The sequence below is a fragment of the Pelodiscus sinensis genome, unplaced genomic scaffold (genome assembly GCF_049634645.1).
Source record: "Pelodiscus sinensis isolate JC-2024 unplaced genomic scaffold, ASM4963464v1 ctg37, whole genome shotgun sequence".
NCBI lineage: Eukaryota > Metazoa > Chordata > Testudines > Trionychidae > Pelodiscus > Pelodiscus sinensis.
In genome coordinates this window covers 732,218-753,840 of record NW_027465869.1, presented here as the reverse complement: position 1 = coordinate 753,840, position 21,623 = coordinate 732,218, and the positions used below count along the sequence as shown (strand labels likewise).

Below are 21,623 nucleotides of genomic sequence, written 5' to 3'. Positions count from 1 at the left end.
GTGGCTGAGGGGCCCAATGGAGGCCCTGGCGGGGGCAGGGGGTGAGTAAAGCTTTGGGGGGGGGTTGGTTTTTCATTTGACTTTTTTATCATCAGTGTTGGTGCCTCACGGACACACGCTCTGGACCTGCCCCTACATTGATAAGCTCGGGAAGCTGAACTCTCCCTGATCTCCAGCCCAGCGGCAGCCATGGCTGCAGAGAGCCCCGTGGAAAGTGTCCGGGAGGAAGCGCCGTGTCCCGTCTGTCTGGAGGATTTCACAGCCCCTGTCACTCTGGAGTGTGGGCACAATTCCTGCCAGGCCCCCCTCAGCCCTCAGGGCAGAGACACTGAGCAGCAGGGACCCCTCCAGTCTAACAGGGGGCTGGCAAACGTGATCGAACTAGCCAAGCGGCTGAGTTTCCAGGCTCCCACGGTGCTGCCCATAAAGGAAGGTGCCCAGGAGTACAAGGTACAGAGTTGCTGTCCAGTGTGATGGGAAATAAGGTTGGGTTTTAATTACAGGCTAATTTCACCGACTGTCCCCTGGCACAGGCGTGACACTGCTCTGTAAAGCCTTCATGGTACAATAAAAATGAAATGTTCTCACTGTGTGGCAACTTATATCAAGTCTTTACAGAGACCCAATGTGGGAAACAATTCTCTGAGTCTCTGAATCGTGAGACCCAGCCTCTGGTGACTGGAAGGGTTTTTGTACGAGGGAAGATGTTAACAATCAGAGAGGTTTAGATCACAGGAGCTGCTGGTCAGTCTATGGGAGTGAGCTGCCTTGGGACTGGAGAAGAGGCGTTTACAAGCAGTTACTAATTGGATGAGGAGCAGCAGTAAACATTTGTCATTTGCCTTGTAGACCTGCAGTGGCATCTAGGTCCTGCACATCACCCATCAAGTGACAATCCCTGCCCTGAGCAGGTCACAGTCTCGTTAGACAAACAGTAGGAAGGGAAAGTGGAGCAGCAAGTTGCTCATGATCACCAAGCCCATCAGTGACAGAGTTTAGCCCGAACACTGGTCTCTCCAGGCTCAGTCCATGGCTACACTAACCACCAGGCTACACTTCCTCTGCCTCTGAGCATCAGTGAATAGTGATGAAGTGTGACCCTTAGAAGGGAAAGATGCCTGGCTAGAGGCCGCATGCCCAGCAGGGAGAGGAGGTTTCTCACTGGGATGCTGAACTCCTGAGCTGCTCCATGAGGGTTTAAACTGGGATGCTGCAGCCAGTGCTAGAGGAGGTCACTGGGCTGGACAGCAGGGCTCCAGGCAGTGCAGGTCCATGCCAGGCACCACTGGGATTTGACTGGGTTGTAGCAAGAGTTCAATCTGATTAACTGATGAGATAATGCTTATCGGTGCCAGTTACCAGATAAACTCCCTACCGTCCCTGGCAGCTAACGTTAGTCTGCAGCTGCTGAGAGTCCCCGTTGGCTGGCAGCCCTTGAGGCCACCCCTGGCAGACCTCACGAGAGATCCCCGACCGCAGGAGAGCCCACGTCTGCTACTGGCCCTGACTGACAGCAGGTTAAAAAGACTGTAACTGATTAAATTGTAATCGGTTACATGATTGATATTTTAACCCTTTTTTCCTCCCTAATGCCCACTTGCGTCATTCTTTACAAAGGTGCCACCACCAATCTGTCCCCCACCCTCACAAGCATCCTTCTGCATCTGCTGTCTCTTTTTCAATGGACAAAGCCACGTCCAGGACTTGTTGCCTACCAGAGAGGAACTGAGCTCCACAAAACTGGGTCTGTGCTGCTTAAAGGCAGACAAATGGGCTCCCAGAATCTCATGGGGTTTGCCCTGGTGCTTATTTCTGTTTTCAGGAAAAATTGGAGGCCCACTTGAAGAGTCTGAGGGAAGAGAGAGAAAAGCTGCTGGGATGGAAAGTGACAGCAGAGGGGAAAAGCCAGGAGTATCTGGTAAGTGCCTGTGGCTATGGATCGGCAGGGACTGGCAATAGGAGGGCTGTGTAACGAAGCCAACTCCTGTGTGGCCCTAGAATCAGAGAGGTGGAAGATACCTCAGGAGATCATCAAGTTCAGCCTCCCACCCAAGGCAGGACCAATGCCAAGTAAATCAACTAAGCCAGGGCTTTGTCAAGCCAAGACTTAAAAACCTCTAGGGACTGAGATTCCACCACCTCCCTAGGGAACCCATTCCAGTGCTTCACCATCCTCCTAGTGAAATAGTTTTTCCTAATATCCGACATAGACCTCCCCCACTGTAGCTTAAGACCATTGCTCCTGGTTGTGCCATCCATCACTACTGAGAACAGCCTCTCTTCATCCTCTTTGGAACCTCCCTTCAGGAAGTTGAAGGCTGCTATAAAATCCCCCCTCACTCTTCTGCAGACTGAACAAACCCAAATCCTTCAGTCTTTCCTCATAGGTCATGTGCTCCATCCCCCTCATCATTTTGGTTGCCCTCTCCAATGTGTCCACATTCTTTCTATAGTGGAAGGCCCAGACCTGAACACAATACTCCAGACGTGGCCTCACCAGAGCCAAATAAATGGGAATAGTTACTTGTCTAGATCTGCTGGCAATGCTCTTCCTAATATAATCTAATATGCTATTAGCTTTCCTTGTTGCACAAGCTCACTGTTGACTCATATCCAGCTTCTTAACCACTGTAATCACCTGGTCCTTTTCTACAGAACTGCTACTTAGCCATTCGGTCCCCAGCCTGTAACAATGCTTGGGATTCTTCCCTCCCAAGTGTAGGACTCTACACTTGTTCTTGTTGAACCTTCTCACATTTCTTTTGGCCCAATCTCCTAATCTGTCTAGGTCACTCTGTATCCTATCTCTGCCCTCCAGCATATCTACCTTCTTCCTATCTTAGTGTCATCTGCAGACTTGCTGAGAGTGCAATCCATCCCCCCGTTCAGGTCATTAATAAAGATGTTGAATAAAACCGGCCCTAGAACCGATCCTTGAAGCACTCTGCTAGAAACTGACTGCCAACCTGACATCGAGCCGTTGATGACTACCCGTTTGGCTTGAGAGTTTAGCCAGCTTTCTATCTGCCTTCCAGTCCATTTATTCCATCCATACTCCCTTAACTTGTTGGCAAGAATATTGTGGAATATTTTATCAAAAGCTTTGTTAAAGTCAAGGCATATCACATCCACTGACTTTTCCTTTGTGAGTTTCGGCTTGTTTATGTTTCTTATGAACATGGATTGCTAGGTTAGATCAATGCGTAGACAGGCCCTGAGCTTCCAAGTCAGAGGATGAGATAATGTCCAGTTCTTGTGACTTTCAGATCCCTTGGGGAGGATTTCTGGAAATGTCCCTGTTAAGGACTATCTGCTGAGTCTACTCACTTTGTTTCATTTTCCTTCCTGGGTTTCTCTGAGTCCTGCTGAGTCCTGCCTCCTCCTTCTCTGGGTCTGGATCTCTAGTGCCCATAAATAACAGAAGATGCTGCCCATGGCAGACATGGGAACATCTCTTTCAGAGGGATCAAGTATCAGAGGGGTAGCCGTGTTAGTCTGAATCTGCAAAAGTGACGAGGAGTCCTGTGGCACCTTATAGACTAACTGGAGTGTAGGAGCATAAGCTTTCGTGGGCAAAGACCCACTTCGTCAGATGCGTGAGACGAAGACATGCATCTGACGAAGTGGGTCTTTGCCCACGAAAGCTTATGCTCCTACACTTCAGTTAGTCTATAAGGTGCCACAGGACTCCTCGTCGCTTTTTCAGAGGGATGTAGGCCAAAGGAGATGCCTCTGCCTAATACCCACAGAATAGAGTCAAATGTCATACATTTTAGGGTTTTCCAAGAAGTTGTCCTTGCTGTGCACTTATCTCCCCATGAAAGGGCTCTGGGCTCCATCCATGTCCCTTGATCAGCCCTTTCCCTGTTTTCACACAGAAACAGACACAAGCCAAGAGGCAGAAGATTTTGGCCGAGTTTCAGCAGCTGCAGCAGTTCCTGGAGGAACAAGAGCGACTCCTGCTGGCCCAGCTGGAGAAGCTGGACAAGGAGATTGGAAGGCTCCAGACTGACACTGTCAGGAAACTCTCTGCGCAGATTTCCTGTCTCAGCGAGCAGATCGGGGAGCTGGAGGGGACGTGTCAGAAGCCGGCGAGTGAATTGCTGCAGGTGAGACTGAGGGAGAAACATCCCAGCTCCCCACACAAGGACGAGAGGCTCCTGAATAAAAAGTGCTGGGGTCCAGCCGTCAGATCTGGGTGTAAGTTGTTGTGTGCATTGCTGCCATGCGAGTGACTTGTGCTTTGCAGAGTCACAGGCACAGAGCTATTAGAGATGGCAAAGCCCCATGAGCTCACGGAATCTATGGCCCTGGGGCCAGGTCAGGGCGTCTTTTCCCCATATTTGCAAAATGCCTTTGCTGTGTGTGTCCAGTGCAGCTGAGATTCTTTTCTGTCTCTTTTCTCTAGGATGTAAGAAACAGCTTGAGCAGGTAGGTGGCTCGCACTCCTGTCATACTGCACAGCGCAGGGAAAGAGCTTGGAGCTGATGTTGGCACCACATCTCCCCAGGGCCCTACAGCCAGATGTTGGATAGAAATGTCTCTGACTCACTTAATTGTGAGGGTCGCACCCTTGCACAGCAGACTCTGGAATTCCCCATTCAGGGGCACAGTCTGACTTCAGATATTTCCTAGAGCTGTCACCTCCCTGGGGACTGGCTGCCTCAGGACTGTGGGGCTGGAATATGGGTCTGTCACTGCTGGGCACTGGGCACATTTAGACCAGGGCAGCAGGGACCCAGAGTTTGTCCTACCTGGGGGCTGTTGAGAGACCTGTGTGGAAGGAGCTGGGGAAGGGGGAGCTGGTGTCTCAGTCTGGTTCCTAGTGGGCAGATTCCTGTAGCCCTTCACCTGGGAACATCCTGTCCCTCAGCGCCTGGAGGCCAAAGGGTAAAGTAGCCATTGAAACTCAATCCCACTTTTGTCCCCAGCTGGTCTCTCCGGGCCAGAGGTGAAGAACAGCAGTGGGACCTTTCAGGGGAAGGTTGCACAGCCATGGGCTGTGTTGCCCCTGCTCTGAGGCTGGGGGAATTCAAGGAGTTCTAACTCCAGGCCTGTTAGAGCTGAGACTAGCTAGCCAAATCTTATCATCTGTAAATGAAATAGAATCACATGGAATTGTGTCTTTCCAGGTATGAGACGGGGCAGTTCCAGCTGCCAGAGGAGATTCCCCCTGAACTGGAAGAACAAGTCAGAGGTTTCTCCCAGAAAACGATTGCTCTGTCGGAGACTCTGAGGGAATTCAAAGGTACCTAGAAGGGATGGAGTAGGGGAAAGTTGTTTAACTATTAGAAACTATTGAATCTGGCCTCTGAAGCCAACCATCCCCTGCCTCAGTTCCCACATGGAGAATGACGGCCACATCATGCTGCTCTCCTTAGAGGCACTGAGCAAACAGAGTCAACTGCTTGCAAATAGAGCCAGGGGTTTGCAAACTCTGAGCCGCCCGTTGGTGTCAAGGAATCCAAATAGGTAAAGTTAATGTAATGGCAATGTCTTCCCCCATTACAGCTCTAGGTTATGACAAGAGGTGGTAAGTGACTGAGAGAAACCAGATGAGAGGGGATGAGGAGGGAAAAGTAAATCTCACTTTCAGTTTGTGTCTCCTGGGGTGGGGATGAGGCTGCAGAGATGTTGGCTCCATTGCTGGGAGGTGCCCAAGCAAGAGAGGACACGGAAGGTTTCAGACCTTTTCATACTAAACTCTTGAGTGTGTCTCTGTCTGATCTCTGATACAAATGAAGTGCAGAGTTCAGCATGGGGACATTGTTATAAATAGGAGAGCCTGGAATCTCACCTTTCTTATCCCTTCCCCGCTAGACGCTCTGCTCTCTGCACTGGAGAGAGCAAGAGGAAAATCCCTGGGAGCTTTCAGACAAGGTGAGTTTGCTGGTGGAAATTCTGTAAATGATGAGAAAATTCCTGTGAACACATCTTCATGGGATTGTCATTGAAGTTACCAACCAGACTCAGCGACCACGGCGAGCACAGCCCTAAATCTCACCCACTGATCAGTGAGGATTCCCAGGGGTGCTGCTTGGGGACCTGCAGACACTTTGAGAAACACTGATCTATGAGGTGTGATGCTAAAGGGGTGAAGTTAAAGCACACAATGGACAGCACCTTCAGGCTCAGATTTCACTGCTCAGTCAGTTTCAATCTGGGGTTGGTTTCAAACAATATATAGGCTGAAAAGCTGGGAGCTGTCTGACTTCCATGGTATCCGTTTGTTCATGGCGAGAAACTGCTGGATCCCCAAGGGCTCTTCGGTCTAGTGCAGGCCTGGGCAAAATACAGCCCATGGGCTGGATCTAGCTCACCAGGCCATCGGACGCGGCCCACTCATGCTTGGCGAGCCATGGGCTAGTTCCGTGCTTGTCACTTCCCACCCACAAGCCACTAAAAGCGAAGGTGAGCCTGGAGTTGAAGCAGGAAGGCTACAGGCACTGCTTCCACCCCCAGGACATTCTCATTGGCTGGTTTCTGACCAGAAAGGAAGCATTGTGCCCTCTCCCCTCTGGCTCATAGTTATTCACACACCCACATGGCCCTGCAGCCTTTGTGAGGATTGGGCAGGCTCCCTGCCTGCCTCAGAGAGGTGCTTGGCTGCTGGTCAGGAGTCAGTCAGGTAAGTCTCCTGGCCAAAGCTTGCCTCTGGCACCCTAAACTCTCCCTTCCCCTCCTAATTCTCTGCCCCCCTCCTCCACTCCTGCCCCCACTTCACATACCCAAACTCTTAGTTCTCTTCCTGTATTCAAGTATGCAAGAAGCTCTTCATGGTCAGAAACCCTCACCCCCTTATTTGCCCACTCAGCCACTTCTCTAAATTAACTTTTCTTTAAATATCTCATGAGTAGTTGGCTAATCCAGTGCCCCAGATCACACCTGCCTCCTTCACCCAAAGTCCTTCCCAGACCCCTCTTTCCCTCCTGCATCCCGAACCCTCACCCAAAACTCCCTTCTTCTTCCAGTGTCCATCCTATACCCTGTATCTCTTGCTTAATGTTTTGGAAGAGTGCAACTCTCAACCACTTTCCAAAATCTTGGCGTTCCCTCCTCCGCTCCCCCGCCATCAAAATGAATTGCCCACACCTGGTCTAGTGGATATAGTTCAGTGAGAGTCAATAACTGAAAGCTGCAGCTGGAGAATTTCAGGCTAGAGAGGAGGCACAGATATTTGATGGGTAAGAGGATTAGCTGCTGAAACAAATGAGCAAAGAACTGATGGGTTCTCCATCTCTTGATGTCTTCAAATCAACACTGGGCGACTTTCTAGAAAACATGCTTTGGGGGAACAAACTTTGTGCCTGGGTAGCTGGGCCAAGTGTAATTGCTTGTGCAGCAGAGGGGACGGACTGCATGGCTAAGGATAGTTTCTGTTGCCATGAATCTATGAATTTTAAGGTCTTATCTTGCAAACACTCAGCACACGTGTTTAATAATATGTATCTGAATACTCATATTAACTTCACTTCCTCTCTGTTGTGGAAAGAGTTTATAAAGTATGTCAGATGAGAGAACCAAAGTTTGGGCTGCAAATCAATGCATGAAGACTAAGGATTATAAATACTGCATCCCAAATTAAATTAAACCTATGTCCATGTTCAGGCAGATGAATATGTGGCTTATTAGCAGAAACACTGGGTGCTGAGAACTGAATTCCATTGTTGCAGGCAAGGTAATGTAACTGAAGCCAGGTTTTGAGATATAAATATGGCTTTCGGATCTAACTTGTGTGTGGTGTTTATGGAATATCTAGACTCAGCGTTTGCCCCGAACTGCAGAGTCCAGCATGTGTGTCACCAGCGACAGAGTCTGGACAGAATTGGGGTGTGGAAAGGATTAAAGCCCTTTTTGAAATGTCTCCAGTTCCCCTTCTCCCCTGCCAGGCTGCAGAACACCCATGTCTGTCTCCAGTTCAGCCCCTGGCCTGCAGAGCCAGGGACAGGAAATGGCCGTGGCAGAGCCAGTGAGCTTCGAGGAAGTGGCTGTGTATTTTTCTGAGGAGGAATGGGCTCTGCTGGACCCGGGCCAGAGAGCCCTCTACAGGGATGTGATGCAGGAGAATTACGAAGCTGTGAGCTGGCTGGGTGAGGATTCCTGTCCCCTTGCGTAACAGAAGCTCGGTGGGCTCTGGAGCAGCTGGGTTGGGTTTGGTTCAGGGTCCTTTATTGCCCGATCCCTCAATATCAGCACTATCTGCCCCAGTAATCCTGGCTCCTGTGTGAGAGGAGGTTTAGTGACATAATAGTTGTGCTGCTCTTTCCACAGCCAAGCTCTCATTGTGGTTCCACCCATCTTGCCCATGTGCCTTGGCCGTAGGTGTCAGTGGAAGGGCCCAGGCAGGGACAAGAGTTGTGGGGCTGGGTGCAGCTGCTCTTCGCGTCTGCAGGGTCCCCTTGTGTTATTGTGCTGAGCCCCTGGAAGGAAGGTGCCAACTCAGAGTCCTTCCCTGCCTCGGGTAGATTCTGTGCAACCGAGAGAGGCACCAAATGGCAGGCCCGACTGGCCACAAGAGGAAGGCTGCTGCTGCTGGCAGAGTAGAACCAAGGCTGCAGAAGGGGAGCTGAGCTGCAGGAGCATCTACGAGCGGCAGAGAAGAAGCAGCCCATCCTGTCTCCACCTTGGCTGGCCACAGAAACAGGCCGGCACTGCCCTGGCTGTCTGCAGGATGGACAGCTGTTGTGTGCAGCTGAAAGGGCCCACCATGGCACAGTCAGTCAGGATCAGGAGTGTGGACCATAGGCAGGGCCTGAAGTGTCCAGCCAAGGATTCATTTTCCTGATCAGATAATTCCCCTGCCTCCTTCTGGCTGAAGTAGAGCATCTGAGCCCAAGAGCAGGGCAAGTCCAGCCCCAAGCCAAGAGCTTTGTGGGCTGAGCCCATAGGACTCTAGAGCTCTGCTGGGTCCTTTCCCTCTCAGCCCTAGAGTCCTGACATGTGGCAGCTCACATATGAGTCCTGGCTAGGAATGTCTGTCAGTCCTGAGCATCCTAGAGCTCTCCCCTTTTGAGCAGTGTGTTCCTGTCCTGCCCAAGTATGGAACAGGCCCTAAGGGAGACTGAATTGTATCCAGGAGAGTGCAGCAGGGCGCTCAGTTCCCCATGGGAGTCAGCTGGGCTATTCCCAACATGGTAGTGGGGCAGGGGGAGGATGGAATTAGTGTATTCTGGGATCTTGTACCAGCCAGAGACCAGTCTCTGGAAGGTGAGGAAGGAACCTCTCTAGGTAGGAGACTCAGATCCTGGCTTTGGAAGCAGGAATGGCACAAACCTTAATGAACAAGATCAGCACTTGGTTAATTGCTCCCCGAATAGGATTTCCAGTCTCCAAAGCTCATGTGCTCTCCTGGGTGGAGCAAAGGGAAGAGCTGCAGATCCCGGATCTCCAAGGCTATGAGGAAGGGGAGATCATCAGTGACACCCACACAGGTGAGAAATCAGCTAAACCAACTCAAACCAATTTCTGTGTTCTCATAGCAGATGTTGGCTGTGTGTTTTCATCAAGTCTGACTGGCCCTTCAGCCTGTCTTCAACTCCAGTCTGAGAGTGCCGGATGGGGAAAGGGTTATGGGGAGCAGGGTGAACTCAGCTCATGATTATTGTATCTTTCCAGCCTTTCTTTGGGTGTGTCCCCCATTTTCTGTTCACCATTCAGATTTTTTCTTTCAGCTCAGCTCAGGGAATGACTCCCGTGTGGTTTCTCTCTCCATCCCAGCAGGTGATGGGATGCTGAATGAGAACAGTGAGAGGAATCTTCAGGAGGAAGGACCTGAGCAAATGGCTTCATGTGGGGTGTTAGTGGAAAGATCTGAAGGGCATGTTTCTCAGAGTCCTGAGCAAGAAGAGACTTGTGAGAGTCAGCGTAGTCTACAAAGGCAGCAGGGAAACCATCTAGGAGCAGGACAGGATAAATCCAGTCAGAGGATCCAAAGGTTGAAAACAAACACAGAAACTGTTGAAAAGAAAATCCCCTCACCACATTCACCTTGTGCTTGCAGTGACTGTGCAACTCCTATTAAACATGAAAGAGCCCACACAGGGGAGAAACCCTTCAGCTGCTCTGACTGTGGGAAAAGCTTTAGTCACAGGTCAAACCTTGTTAGACATAGGAGAGCCCACACAGGAGAGAAACCCTTCAGCTGCTCTGACTGTGGGAAAAGCTTCAGTGACAGGTCATACCTTGTTACCCATAGGAGAGCCCACACAGGAGAGAAACCCTTCAGCTGCTCTGACTGTGGGAAAAGCTTTAGTCAGACCTCAACCCTTGTTAGGCATAGGAGAGCCCACACAGGAGAGAAACCCTTCAGCTGCTCGGACTGTGGGAAAAGCTTCAGTTGGAGGTCATACCTTGTTATCCATAGGAGAGTTCACACGGGAGAGAAACCCTTCAGCTGCTCTGACTGTGGGAAAAGCTTCAGTCGGCAGTCATATCTTGTTACCCATAGGAGAGCCCACACAGGAGAGAGACCCTTCAGCTGCTCTGACTGTGGGAAAAGATTCAATGACCGGTCACAGCTTGTTATCCATAGGAGAGTTCACACAGGAGAGAAACCCTTCAGTTGCTCTGACTGTGGGAAAAACTTCAGTCGGCGGCCATACCTTGTTATCCATAGGAGAGCCCACACAGGAGAGAAACCCTTCAGCTGCTCTGACTGTGGGAAAAGCTTCAGTCAGACCTCAGCCCTTGTTGTCCATAGGAGGGCCCACACAGGGGAGAAACCCTTCAGCTGCTCTGATTGTGGGAAAAGCTTCAGTCAGACCTCAACCCTTGTTAGACATAGGAAAACCCATACAGAAGAAGCTATTCACCTGCTCTCACTGTAGGAAATGCTGCAGTCAGAGGTCACACCTTGTTATCCATGAGAACTCTCACAGGAGAGAAATCCTTTAATTGCTCTGACTTTGGGAAATGCTATAGCGAGAGTTCAAGCCTTGTTGTATATAGTTGAACCCACACAGGTGAGAAACCCTATAGTGGGGGTGAGCAATATTTTCTGTTGGCAGAATCCAGCCTTCCTAAGACTGTGATCCTGTTCACAAGGCAGTGCCAGGCCCCATCTCCAGATGAAGATGTACTGAGGGGGAAGGAGCTTAGCCCCACCCCCTCTTCATGCTTTGTGGCCACTAGAGAGGAGGCAGCGCTAGGATGAGTCTTTGCCACCCAACCTGAGGCCGACACTAGAGGCACTGCTGCCACCGCACTGCTGGCCTCCAGGGGCACATGGCCATGTCAAGGGTGCCTCTGGGGCTGTTCCTGGGCTGCGTGGCTGCAGCAGCAACACCTCCAGGCGTGGACTGAATGGGTGCAGTAATGGTGCCTCTTGTGTCCGGGGCTGGTCCTATTCTGTGTGGTTGCTGCTGCAGCAGTAGAGCCTCCTTCCGGGATGACCAGGACAGTGTGGCTGGAGATGTTGCTGCAAGGGGTCCCAAAGCCAGGTAATATTTGCTGTCCTTCCCTGACACTCCCTCCCAATCTCCTTAATTCCCTTTTCCCCGGCAGCCAGCACCCCCAGCTTGCACTGACACCCTCCTTTTTTCTTGCACCCTGTCTCCTGGCCAGACACTGCACCTTCCCTCAGGCCAGACACCTGCCTGCTTCTGCATCCCAGATCCTTCTTCAAGACCCCAATCCTTTCTTGAGGCCCCTGTCACTTTATTGGATTTTAAGGTGAGCATACTCACCTTAAGATCATTGCTGTACTCACGGGAAACTGTTTGCCCCAAATTTTGTACAGAGTGGGCCATGCGAGGTGTCAAATGAAAGCTGATATTTTGCTGATTCTATGTGTGGTATTCATGTACTTGTTTGGAGTTTGTATGGGGAGTTATGACTATGGGCTCTGCTGACGCTGTGTATGGACTGCCTGTCATGAGGAAGGAATGTGCAATGAGTTACTATGCTAATCCGTATGGCTCCAAGGACAATGGTTCTCAGGGTGGCCAATACACAGCTGAGGAATGCGTGTGGAAAGCTGCAAAGCAGCCAGGGCACAATGGCTGCTGGCATATGAAACAGGTCACTTGACCATGTAACTAGCTCCAGCTTGGGGGACACCAGAAATGAATATCAAATGCCTTGTGGGGGGCTCCATCTTGTTTTCAGTCTTGCTACTTATCCCAGATGCAGCCTTGCTAAAGACAGAGACGCGGGAAGGATTGCTGACCCATCCTGACATACGATGTACGCCAAAGACTTTTATGCTAGCAGTTTGTAACATCTCTGCTAAGATCCTGCATCAAGAACTTGCTGATTGATGTGTACAATGTATTCTCCTTAACAGCCTTACTCTCAACCTTTTCTTTCTTTTATTAATAAACCTTTATATTCTAAAGGATTGGTCCACTGTGATCTTGTGGGTAAGATGGAAAGTATAAATTGACCAGGGATTCATGGCTGGTTCTTTGGAACCAGGTGGATCTGTTCTGGGTTGGAGAGATTGGGCTCTATAACCCCGTACCTGTGTGTAAGCCCAGGGCTGATGGTGGCAAAGGAAGAGCTGGGGTATCTGAGGGGTTTTGCTCATGAGGCTTCCTGCAGGCTGGATTGGCAGCTGAAGTACTCAGTGTGACTGGTTTGTGGCCTGTTTTGGAAAGGTCTCCAGTCAAGGGATTCCCTCAGTGGTGCTTAGGCCTGGCCTGGCCTGGCCCGGTCAATCACAGCCCTGCCCTCTCCAAACCTTCTGTAGATTACTGTTGCTAATGGAAACTCACTGTTAATTACATATAGAATAGTGATAGAAATGTAGCCGTGTTAGTCTGGTGTAGCTAAAACAAAATACAGGACCATGTAGCACTTTAAAGACTAACAAGATGGTTTATTAGGTGATGAGCTTTTGTGGGCCAGATCCACTTCCTCAGATCAAATAGTGGAAGAAAATAGTCACAGCCATATATACCAAAGGATACAATTAAAAAAAATGAACACATATGAAAAGGACAAATCACATTTCAGAACAGAAGGGGGATGCGGGGGGAGGAAGGGGGGAAGGAAGGTGAATGCCTGTGAGTTAATGATATTAGAGGTGGGGAAGGGTAGATGTCTGTTAGCTAATAGTGTTAGAGGTGATAATTAGGGAAGCTATCTTTGTAATATAGTGATAGAGATGTAGCCGTGTTAGTCTGGGGTAGCTGAAGCAAAATGCAGGACAATGTAGCACTTTAAAGACTAACAAGATGGTTTATTAGATGATGAGCTTTCGTGGGCCAGACCCACTTCCTCAGATCAAATAATGGAAGAAAACAGTCAGAACCATATATACCAAAGGATACAATTTGTAATGGGTAAGATAGCTGGAGTCTTTGTTTAGGCCCCCTGCGGAGAGTGTCGAATTTTAGCATGAATGCCAGTTCAGAGGATTCTCTTTCAAGTGCAGATTTGAATGTCTTCTGAAGTAGGATGCAGGTGAGTAGGTCATTGAGACAGTGTCCTTTCTGGTTGAAATGGCAAGCAACTGTTTTTTCTTTGTGATCCTGTCTAATGTCTGTTTTGTGGACATTGATTCTTTGGCGAAGTGTCTGAGATGTTTGTCCAATGTACATAGCAGACGGACACTTTCGGCACATAACATAAATTATATTTCTGGAGGCGCAGGAATATGTATTCTTGATCTTATAACTCACTTGGTTAGGCCCAATAATGGTGTCAGCAGAGTGAATATGTGGGCAAAACTGGCAACGGGGTTTGTTGCAAGGGAAAGTACCAGGGTTGGTATTAGTGTGGTATGTCCTGTGGTTGTTGGTAAGAATCATCTTGAGGTTAGGTGGTTGTCTATAGAAGACTATGGGTCTGTCTCCCAGAGCCTCTTGGAGTTTAGTGTCCTGTTCCAGTATAGGCTGTAATTTATTGATAATGTGTTGGACAGTTTTAAGTTGGGAGCTGTAGGTGATGACAAGTGGTGTTCTATTGTTGGTTTTCTTGGGTCTGTCTTGTAGTAGATGGTTTCTAGGTATTCGTTTGACTCTTTCAATTTGCTTTTTTATTTCTCCGGGTAGGTAGTTGAGGTTTATAAATGCTTGGTAGAGATCCTGAAGTTTCTGGTCTCTGTCAGTGGGATTAGAGCAGATGTGGTTGTATCGAAGGGCTTGGCTATAGATGATGGATCGTATGGAGTATGCTGGATGGGAGCTGGAAGCATGTAGGTAACTGTATGAGTCAGTGGGTTTTCTGTAGAGGGTGGTGTCTAATTTTCCATTGTTGATTTGTACTGTGGTGTCCAGGAAATGGATCTCTCGTGTGGAATGGTCCAGGCTGAGGTTAGTGGCGGGGTGTAGGTTGTTGAAATCTCTGTGGAATGTCTCCAGTGTTTCTTGGCCTTGCGTCCAGATCATAAAGATGTCATCGATGTAGCATAAGTAGAGAAGGGGTAAAAGGGGACGGGAGTTGAGGAAACATTGTTCTAGGTCAGCCATAAAGATATTAGCATACTGTGGGGCCATGCGTGTACCCATGGCTGTGCCGCTGATCTGGAGGTATAAGTTGTTCTCAAACTGGAAATAATTGTGGGTGAGAAGAAAGTTACATAGGTCTGCTATCAGGTTGGCAGTAGTGTCCTCTGGGATAGTGTTTCTAATTGCTTGTAATCCGTCTACATGTGGGATGTTGGTGTATAGAGCTTCTACATCCATGGTGGCAAGGATGGTGTTATTGGGGAGGTTATCGATGTTTTGTAGTTTCCTTAGGAAGTCAGTAGTGTCTCAGAGATAGCTGGGGGTGTTGGTTACGAAGGGTTTGAGGAGAGAGTCTACATAGCTGGATAGACCAGTAGTGAGCCTGCCAATACCAGAGATGATGGGGTGTCCGGGGTGTCCAGGTTTATGGATCTTGGGAAGCAGATAGAACAATCTTGGTCGGGGGTCAGAAGGTGTCTGTGTGGATTTGTTCCCGAGTAGCTGTGGGGAGGCTTTTAAGGAGACAGAGTAATTTCTTTTGGTATTCCGAGGTAGGATCAGAGGAGAGAGGTTTGTAAAATGTGATGTTGGAGATTGTTTGGTTGCCTCTTGGTTATAGTCGGCCTTATTCATAATGACCACAGCACCCCCTTTGTCAGCTGGTTTGATTATAATGTCCAGGTTGTTTTTGAGCCCCATCATGGGACAAACAGCTGATGTTTTTGGTGGGCACTCTCAGCGCTCAGGCTGCCTCTGCTTTCCCAGCTCCCTCCAGCAGCCCCATCCCAGCTGCTTGTTTATTTTTGTTTTTATTTAAATACCAGCTCTAATAGAAGCCGTGTGACACTCTCCCCTCCCCCATCACGGCATGGACAGGTCACTGCGCCCAACCAGACTCTGAAATGGCCCCCTGCATTTCCCCTGGCCCCATGCGGTTGACAGGAAAGAGGCAAAGGCCAGGCTGGAGCCACGGGAAGCAGGCAGAGCCCCAGTCTACACAGATCCTCTTTGCGCAAAAGCTTCTTATGCAAAAACAGACCCCAATTAATTATGCAAATGAGCCTGGCAATATGCTAATCAGTACTTCATTTGTGTGAACTTTTGCAGAAGAGAGGTGCAGTATGGAGATAGCCTAGGTAGTAGATAGCCATGAAGTAACATAGATTCAGGAAAAATCCTTGGGCTGTAATCCTTAGTTACACAAAGTAAGAATAATTCACCAGCTCAGATGTGATTTCTAACCCCCAAACAAGGAAAATAATAAAACCTGATGGACTAGGGAGACTACTCCCTACTTACAGATTTCAAGAAGTCCAGTATCAAAGGGGTAGCTGTGTTAGACTGAATCTGCAAAAGCGGCGAGGAGTCCTGTGGCACCTTATAGACTAACTGAAGTGTAGGAGCATAAGCTTTCATGGGCAAAGACCCACTTCGTCAGATGCATAACATGCATCTGACAAAGTGGGTCTTTGCCCACGAAAGCTTATGCTCCTACACTTCAGTTAGTCTATAAGGTGCCACAGGACTCCTCGCTGCTTTTGAAGAAGTCCAGTGTTACCCAACACAAGAATGTGTGGCCTAAAGGATAAGGTGTCTGACTTTGGATCAAAAGGTTGAGGGTTGAAGTCCCTTCACAGTTGTATTTACCTCCTTTTGTCTGTGCTTGTATATCCTGCTATCTTTGCTCTGGAAAGGTCCTATGTAGCACTGTGGTTTTTCTGTAACCCTATTGGAAGGCCTGTAGGTGTTCAGTAGGTCTAAACTGAAGCCTTCTTCTGCAGCCAGATGGAAGAGCAGCAGCAATTAGCTGTAAAGCCTGGAGTCATATGCTCATATTCCAGCTATATGACATTTAAATAGTGTAACACAAGGCGGGGAGGGGGGGGGGGGGCAGTGTCTTATCCTAGTGGCACCCACTGTCACCAGGCAGGAAACAGATCTCAAGGTGAGTAGAGAAAACTTAATTACCAGCATGTTGTCTGGTAAAAGACTGCTTACCAATAGTTGTGGTTGTGCAATTGGTGTTCTATGATTCTTGTCCTCACTTTCCTATTGTTTGTCTGTGTGATAGTCTGGTTTGGATCTGTTTCTGTCTGTTGTATAATTGATTTTGCTGGGTGTAAATCTACTAAGGCAGTGGGGTATGATTGGTTAGGTCATTCTGTTACAGTATGTTATGTTTGGTTAGTGAAATTATACTAAAATAATTGGTTAAGGAAGTACTAAGTAGTATTGAGTTTCTCTATATAAACTGGGGTCCAAGAAGGGGACCAGCAAGAAGAAGGAAAAGGGGAGAAGAGAAGAGGAAGGAAAAGGGAAAGGAAGACCAAGAAGGAGGAGAGAAGACCTTGAAGCAGAACTCACCTCCAAGGCAGCCTTAGACCAGAACAGCCAGAACTCCTCTGCACAGCTATTGAAATAGTTTGCTGTGTGAATTCTATGGCAGGTGATGTTAGGCCTGCGCAGTGGGATTATTTACCAGTTTCCCTGGTCCCCCAGTGCATGCAGCTGTGATGGCTGAGTGGTTAAGGTGTTGGACTCGAAATCCAATAGGGTTTCCCTGTGTAGGTTCAAATCCTGCTCACAGCGAGGCCTGTACTTTGTCCACACCCCTTCCTAGGGCAACAAGGGCCTCTGTGAGTTACCAGCATTGGGACTGTTAGGCAACATGTATGCTCGTGGCTTCTTGTGCAAGAAAACGTCCACACTGCCATGTGCGAGCTGTGCTTTTGCACAGGAGCGCCCATGGCAGTGTGGACTCTTTCTTGTGCAAGAAAGCTCTGGTGGCCATTTTAGCCATAGGGCGTTCTTGTGCAAGAAATCCCTGCTGAGCATCCACACTGCTCTCTTGCGCAAGAGGGCTTACACCTGTCAAAAAAGAGCGTAGCTCTTGTGCAAGGAGCCGTCTCTTACCACGCTGTACTGTAAATTTATTTGCCAAGAGCGGGCAGGCAGTGTGGATGCTCTGCAGATTCCTGCGCAAGAACGGCTGTACTTGCGCAAGAAGCCGCAAGTGTAGACAGAGCCTTAGTGTCACCGTCTAACTAATTGCACCATTAGGCCATGTCTTCACTCAGGTGGAGATTTCTGCTGCAATCCCTCTCGGGGATTACGTCTACACTGCAGGCGTTTTGCTTACTTCGAGGTGAGGGTTCTGTGTAGACATTCCCGTCCTGTTGAGGGTCAGCCTGCTGGGGGGAGGCTCTGGCCACTTCCTTTCCTCGTGTGTCTCAGATTGCGTCTACACTGCAGGGCTACATCTATACTGCAGGCTTTTTGTGCAAGAACAGCTGTTCTTGCCCAGAATCTTGCAGCGTGTCTACACTGCAGGCACATTTTTGCTCAAGTAAATATATAGTAAATTTATAGTTCAGCATCAGACAACAGGGCTTCTTGCGCAAGAGTTATTCCTCTCCCCACGAGGAATAAGCCCTCTTGCGCAATCACTCACCCACAGGGAGGCAGTGTGGAGAGCCAACAGGGGTTTCTTGCTCAAGAAACCCCTATAGCTAAAATGCCCATCAGAGCTTTCCTGCGCAGGAGAGCGTCCACACTGCCATGGGAGCTCTTGCAGAAAAGCACTTCTCTTGTGCAAAAGCACATGGCAGTGTGGACGCACTGTTACACAAGACCTTTTGCACAAGAATTCTTGCACAAAACAGTTCTTGAGCAAGAAGCCTGCAGGGCAGATGTAGCCTGGGGGTGTTTGGGTTTGTTACCAGCACTGAGCTTTGTATAACAATCCAGGGAACATTGTGAAAAGGCAAAACCTTCCAAATCTGGGTGTCCCTGGCCAGTCAGCGAGTGGCACAAAGGTTCCCTGAAGTGCTGACTTCAGGTGATTTGAAACAAACCCCCGCACCTGAGAGGTGGTTAAGGCGATGGACTGTTCAAATCCCATTCTCACAATGTGTTTGCAGCCTCTCCCAGAGGTTCAGTGCCAGCCCCTCCTGTACCCCTGCCTGCCCCAGCCCCTCCCACTGCAGCCTGGGGAAAGGGGAAATCTCCACAGAGACACTCCCAGCTGGGACCCTCAATCCCTTCTGCCCTCAAGGGGAAACCTCCCAAAGGAGATTCCAGGCAGCCAGGCCATGGGGGTCTCTGAGATGCCCCAGCCCTGCAGCCTGTCCCACCTGGCTGTTGTCATGGTCCCTCTGTGAGGTCACTGCCTCCCAACCAATGAGCTGAGGTGCTGCACAAGGCCCTTGTGATGTCACTGCTGCCTCCCAGGCCTCATGTCCTGCCCCTGGCCAGCCCCTTGGCATGTGTGAGCTGCTCCCCCTCTGCCCCCGTCACTCAGGGCTGGTTCTGGGGCTCACGCAGGGAACATCAGAGGCTGCTCAGGGGGCCACATTGCTAGGCCAGGGGCCCTCCTGTGGGGCTGTGAGTGTTGCTGTCCCTGCTGTACAGACACGGCCATAGAGTCTCAGGAGGCTGCAGCGGTGGGAGACACTTCCCTGGTTTCGGGAGGGAGATGAGACGTCAGGGCCCATGACGTGGAGCCAGCTACGGATACCCATGGAAAGCTGATTTTCAGAGGGGTGTGATCAGCCCTTCCTGTGTATCTGGCTTCTTCAAAAGGGCTTAATCAGGATCTAAATGTTGAAGAAGGGACATTCAGAAGGGTGAATTTCTTTCCCTGGCAATATTGCCTGTGTGGCCCAGTGGCCTAATAGACAAGGCACCGGCCTTCTAAGCCAGGGATTGTGGGTTCAAGTCCCACCTGGGGTGACATTTTCCTCTCACTAACAAGGAGTTTACATTCCTCTGCTCTTAGAAAAGATGCTCCACAGTGGCTGTCTCCCTCACTAGCAAATGCTGGTGTTAGGTGCACCTTTGAGTGCTAAAAACCCAGGTATTCAGAGTGAATACCATTTTGCTCTAGAAGGCCCAGGAGTGACAGGCAGAGGGAGGTGGCTGTAGCAGAGCAGGGTCTGCCTGGAGACAAAGCAGAGCAGGAGGATGAGAAGGCCCATGAGAGGCAGAGACTCCAGAGCGGGGGCGGGGAGAGAGGGGCTAGTTATTTGGCTAGTTATTTGGTCTGGCAAACTGACAGACAATACCCAGGCCCTGAGCATGGTGTGGGCGAGGCCCATGGGGCAGTTTGCCTGGTGGCGTTTGGGGGGTGGAGAAGCTGTGAAGCTCTGTCAGTGGATAAGGTCCCTGGCTGAGCTGCGCCGCCTGCCGTGTGTGCGACTCAAACTGTCCCTTGTCCCCTTTTGTGTGTCTGTTGCGCTTCCAGTGTCTTTCCTCAGGCACATTCATCCGGCAAAGACCCCCCACGGACCTTGTATCTTCCTTTGTGCCGCTCAGCCACAGACACAGCCAGGGCTGGAAGGAAATTGCTGCACTTTGGGAGTCAAAAGTGTTGTCTGGGACCATAGAGCAGTTTCAACCACCAATCTGAGGAGGGCACCATGGCTCAGCTGGCTGAAGCACCTACCTTGTAAACCGAAAAGCCTTGGTTCAACTCCCAGTGGTACCTTATTGCAGCCTTTGCTCACATTTTCCCAGGTCCTTCTGGGACAGAGAAGAGGCCTCCCCTGGCCACCCATGGAACTGCTGGTTCAGGAACAGGCTGATTGGAGGAGTGTTGGGAAGAAGGAAACCACAAGTGAGAAGCACCTGATGCCCACAGGAGCTGCAGAGGTTGCACCCTCAGGCTCTCTGAGCACGGACACCCCCAAGGAATCACAAGGGCATGTGGTGCTGGCTCTCCTGTCCCAGCAATTGCAGTCAGAGCCCTGCCTTGCCAGTGCCAGTCACAGCAGCCTCTGCACCTGCTCCAGGCTTGTGGTTTCCTTCTTCCCAACACTCCTCCCCAATCAGCCTTTTCCTGAACCAGCAGTTCCATGGGTGGCCAGGGGAGGCCTCTCCTGTGTCCCAGAAGCTGCCAGGCTCTGACTCTTGCCCCCTTTGTGCCCCCGTCTAAATTCTCTTTTAAATTGGTCTTTATGGTCCTGCTCAGGGTGTTTTTCTCCTCAGCAGCGCACAAGAGAGAAGCTGTTGCCAGTGGTCCTGCAAGGCAAGATGAGCTTTGCCTGCCCCCCTCAGCCTGACTCCCTACTTGGCCCCATTCCTGCCTCCCTTCCTGGGCTGACCCAGTGGCCGAAAGGGGCTGTGGCTGCTGCTGACAGGGAAGAAGCTGGGAGGCAAGGTGCTGGCAGCAAGAGATTCCGGCTGCCTCTTTGCCCTGGATCTCAGTGCGCCATGCCGGCCGCCAGCCACCTTGACCAAACCTCAAACCAGCTGGATGAGCCAGCCCACATCACAGTGAGTCGCTAGTGGCCCTGTCAGAGAAGAGCCATTGGCAGCTGTAGAGACAGGTTTCAGCTGCCAGCGGTACCTTTCTGAAAGGGCCATTTGTGAATTGCATTCTGCTCAGCTAGCTGATAATGTTGATAATGGTAAAGTCATGTGTTCAAGCCCCATGCTGGCCACAGAGTTGTTTGCTGTGGTGACTGTTTTACCTCCCTTTAGCTGCCTGCTATGGACAGGGAAGCAGAAACAGGCAAGAGGCTGAGGCGTTTCAGGAAACAGGCCAGAGAGCTGGTAAGAGGAGGCTCCAGCCTGCACAGACCCAGTGGCTAAAAGGGCCTTGGCCTGGCCTGCTTTCCCCAATAGCAGGGAAAACTCTTCTCTTCCCTCTATTGTGGGGCTACTCCTGGGCCTGCTGGCTCAGCTGTTTAGCGCTTGATGCTAATAATGCCCAGGTCACAGGTACAAGCCCCATGCAGACCCCACAACAGCCAAATTAGTTTTGTTTGAGCTGCTCCCCACGAAAAGCGGTGAGAGGGAGCCCTTGGCTGTGGGACCCACTTGTGCCTGTTGCTCAGGGTTAAATAAGATCTTCCCCAGGAGGTTGCCTGTTCCCTTCCCACCTTGCATTGGCTGAGAATCAAATCAAGCAAAGGGCAGCAAACGCCAGGCACTGTCATTGTCTGGGCCACAGATAAAGTCCCTCTTGGAGCTGTAGTCCCAGGAGGAGTCTCTGCAGTCCATGCGGAGGAATGCCGACATTTTTGGCCAAATGGCCAATGGTCTAGCAAAGAAAGGTCATCTCCCTCCTACCCCCACATCCTAGACCAAGTCAGAGCCAAGGTCAAGGAGTCGCAGCAGAGGTATGTGAGGGAGGAACCGCATTACTGTGCATGCTCTCGGAGAGGATGAAGAGCTGTGAGAGGCAGCCCACAGCTGCAGGACCTGTTTGTGCCTGTTTTTTCAGGGTTCAAG

The 21,623-nt window shown here is 50.2% G+C and overlaps 3 protein-coding genes and 1 non-coding gene across 4 annotated transcripts in view; 3 read left to right on the top strand and 1 right to left on the bottom strand.

Annotated features, from left to right (window-relative positions):
* LOC102447986 (uncharacterized) overlaps positions 1 to 12,334 on the top strand; it is a 50,228-nt gene extending 37,894 nt beyond the window's left edge. The window contains exons 2-9 of the mRNA XM_075915812.1: positions 1,823 to 1,918; positions 3,879 to 4,109; positions 4,409 to 4,431; positions 5,133 to 5,248; positions 5,821 to 5,880; positions 7,890 to 8,090; positions 9,318 to 9,431; positions 9,718 to 12,334. Coding sequence (XP_075771927.1) covers positions 1,823 to 1,918; positions 3,879 to 4,109; positions 4,409 to 4,431; positions 5,133 to 5,248; positions 5,821 to 5,880; positions 7,890 to 8,090; positions 9,318 to 9,431; positions 9,718 to 10,826 — 1,950 coding nt within the window. The 3' untranslated portion in view covers positions 10,827 to 12,334. The remainder of the gene's footprint in view (positions 1 to 1,822; positions 1,919 to 3,878; positions 4,110 to 4,408; positions 4,432 to 5,132; positions 5,249 to 5,820; positions 5,881 to 7,889; positions 8,091 to 9,317; positions 9,432 to 9,717) is intronic.
* Positions 1 to 21,623, top strand: part of LOC102457165 (uncharacterized) — a 242,837-nt gene that overhangs the window by 36,609 nt on the left and 184,605 nt on the right. The window lies entirely within an intron of this gene.
* The window catches only part of LOC142824070 (uncharacterized), a 408,405-nt gene that overhangs the window by 216,024 nt on the left and 170,758 nt on the right, over positions 1 to 21,623 (bottom strand). The gene's annotated exons all lie outside the window — the stretch shown is intronic.
* On the top strand, positions 16,898 to 16,979 carry TRNAS-CGA (transfer RNA serine (anticodon CGA)). The gene has a single exon. It is a non-coding gene; the product is annotated as a tRNA-Ser (tRNA).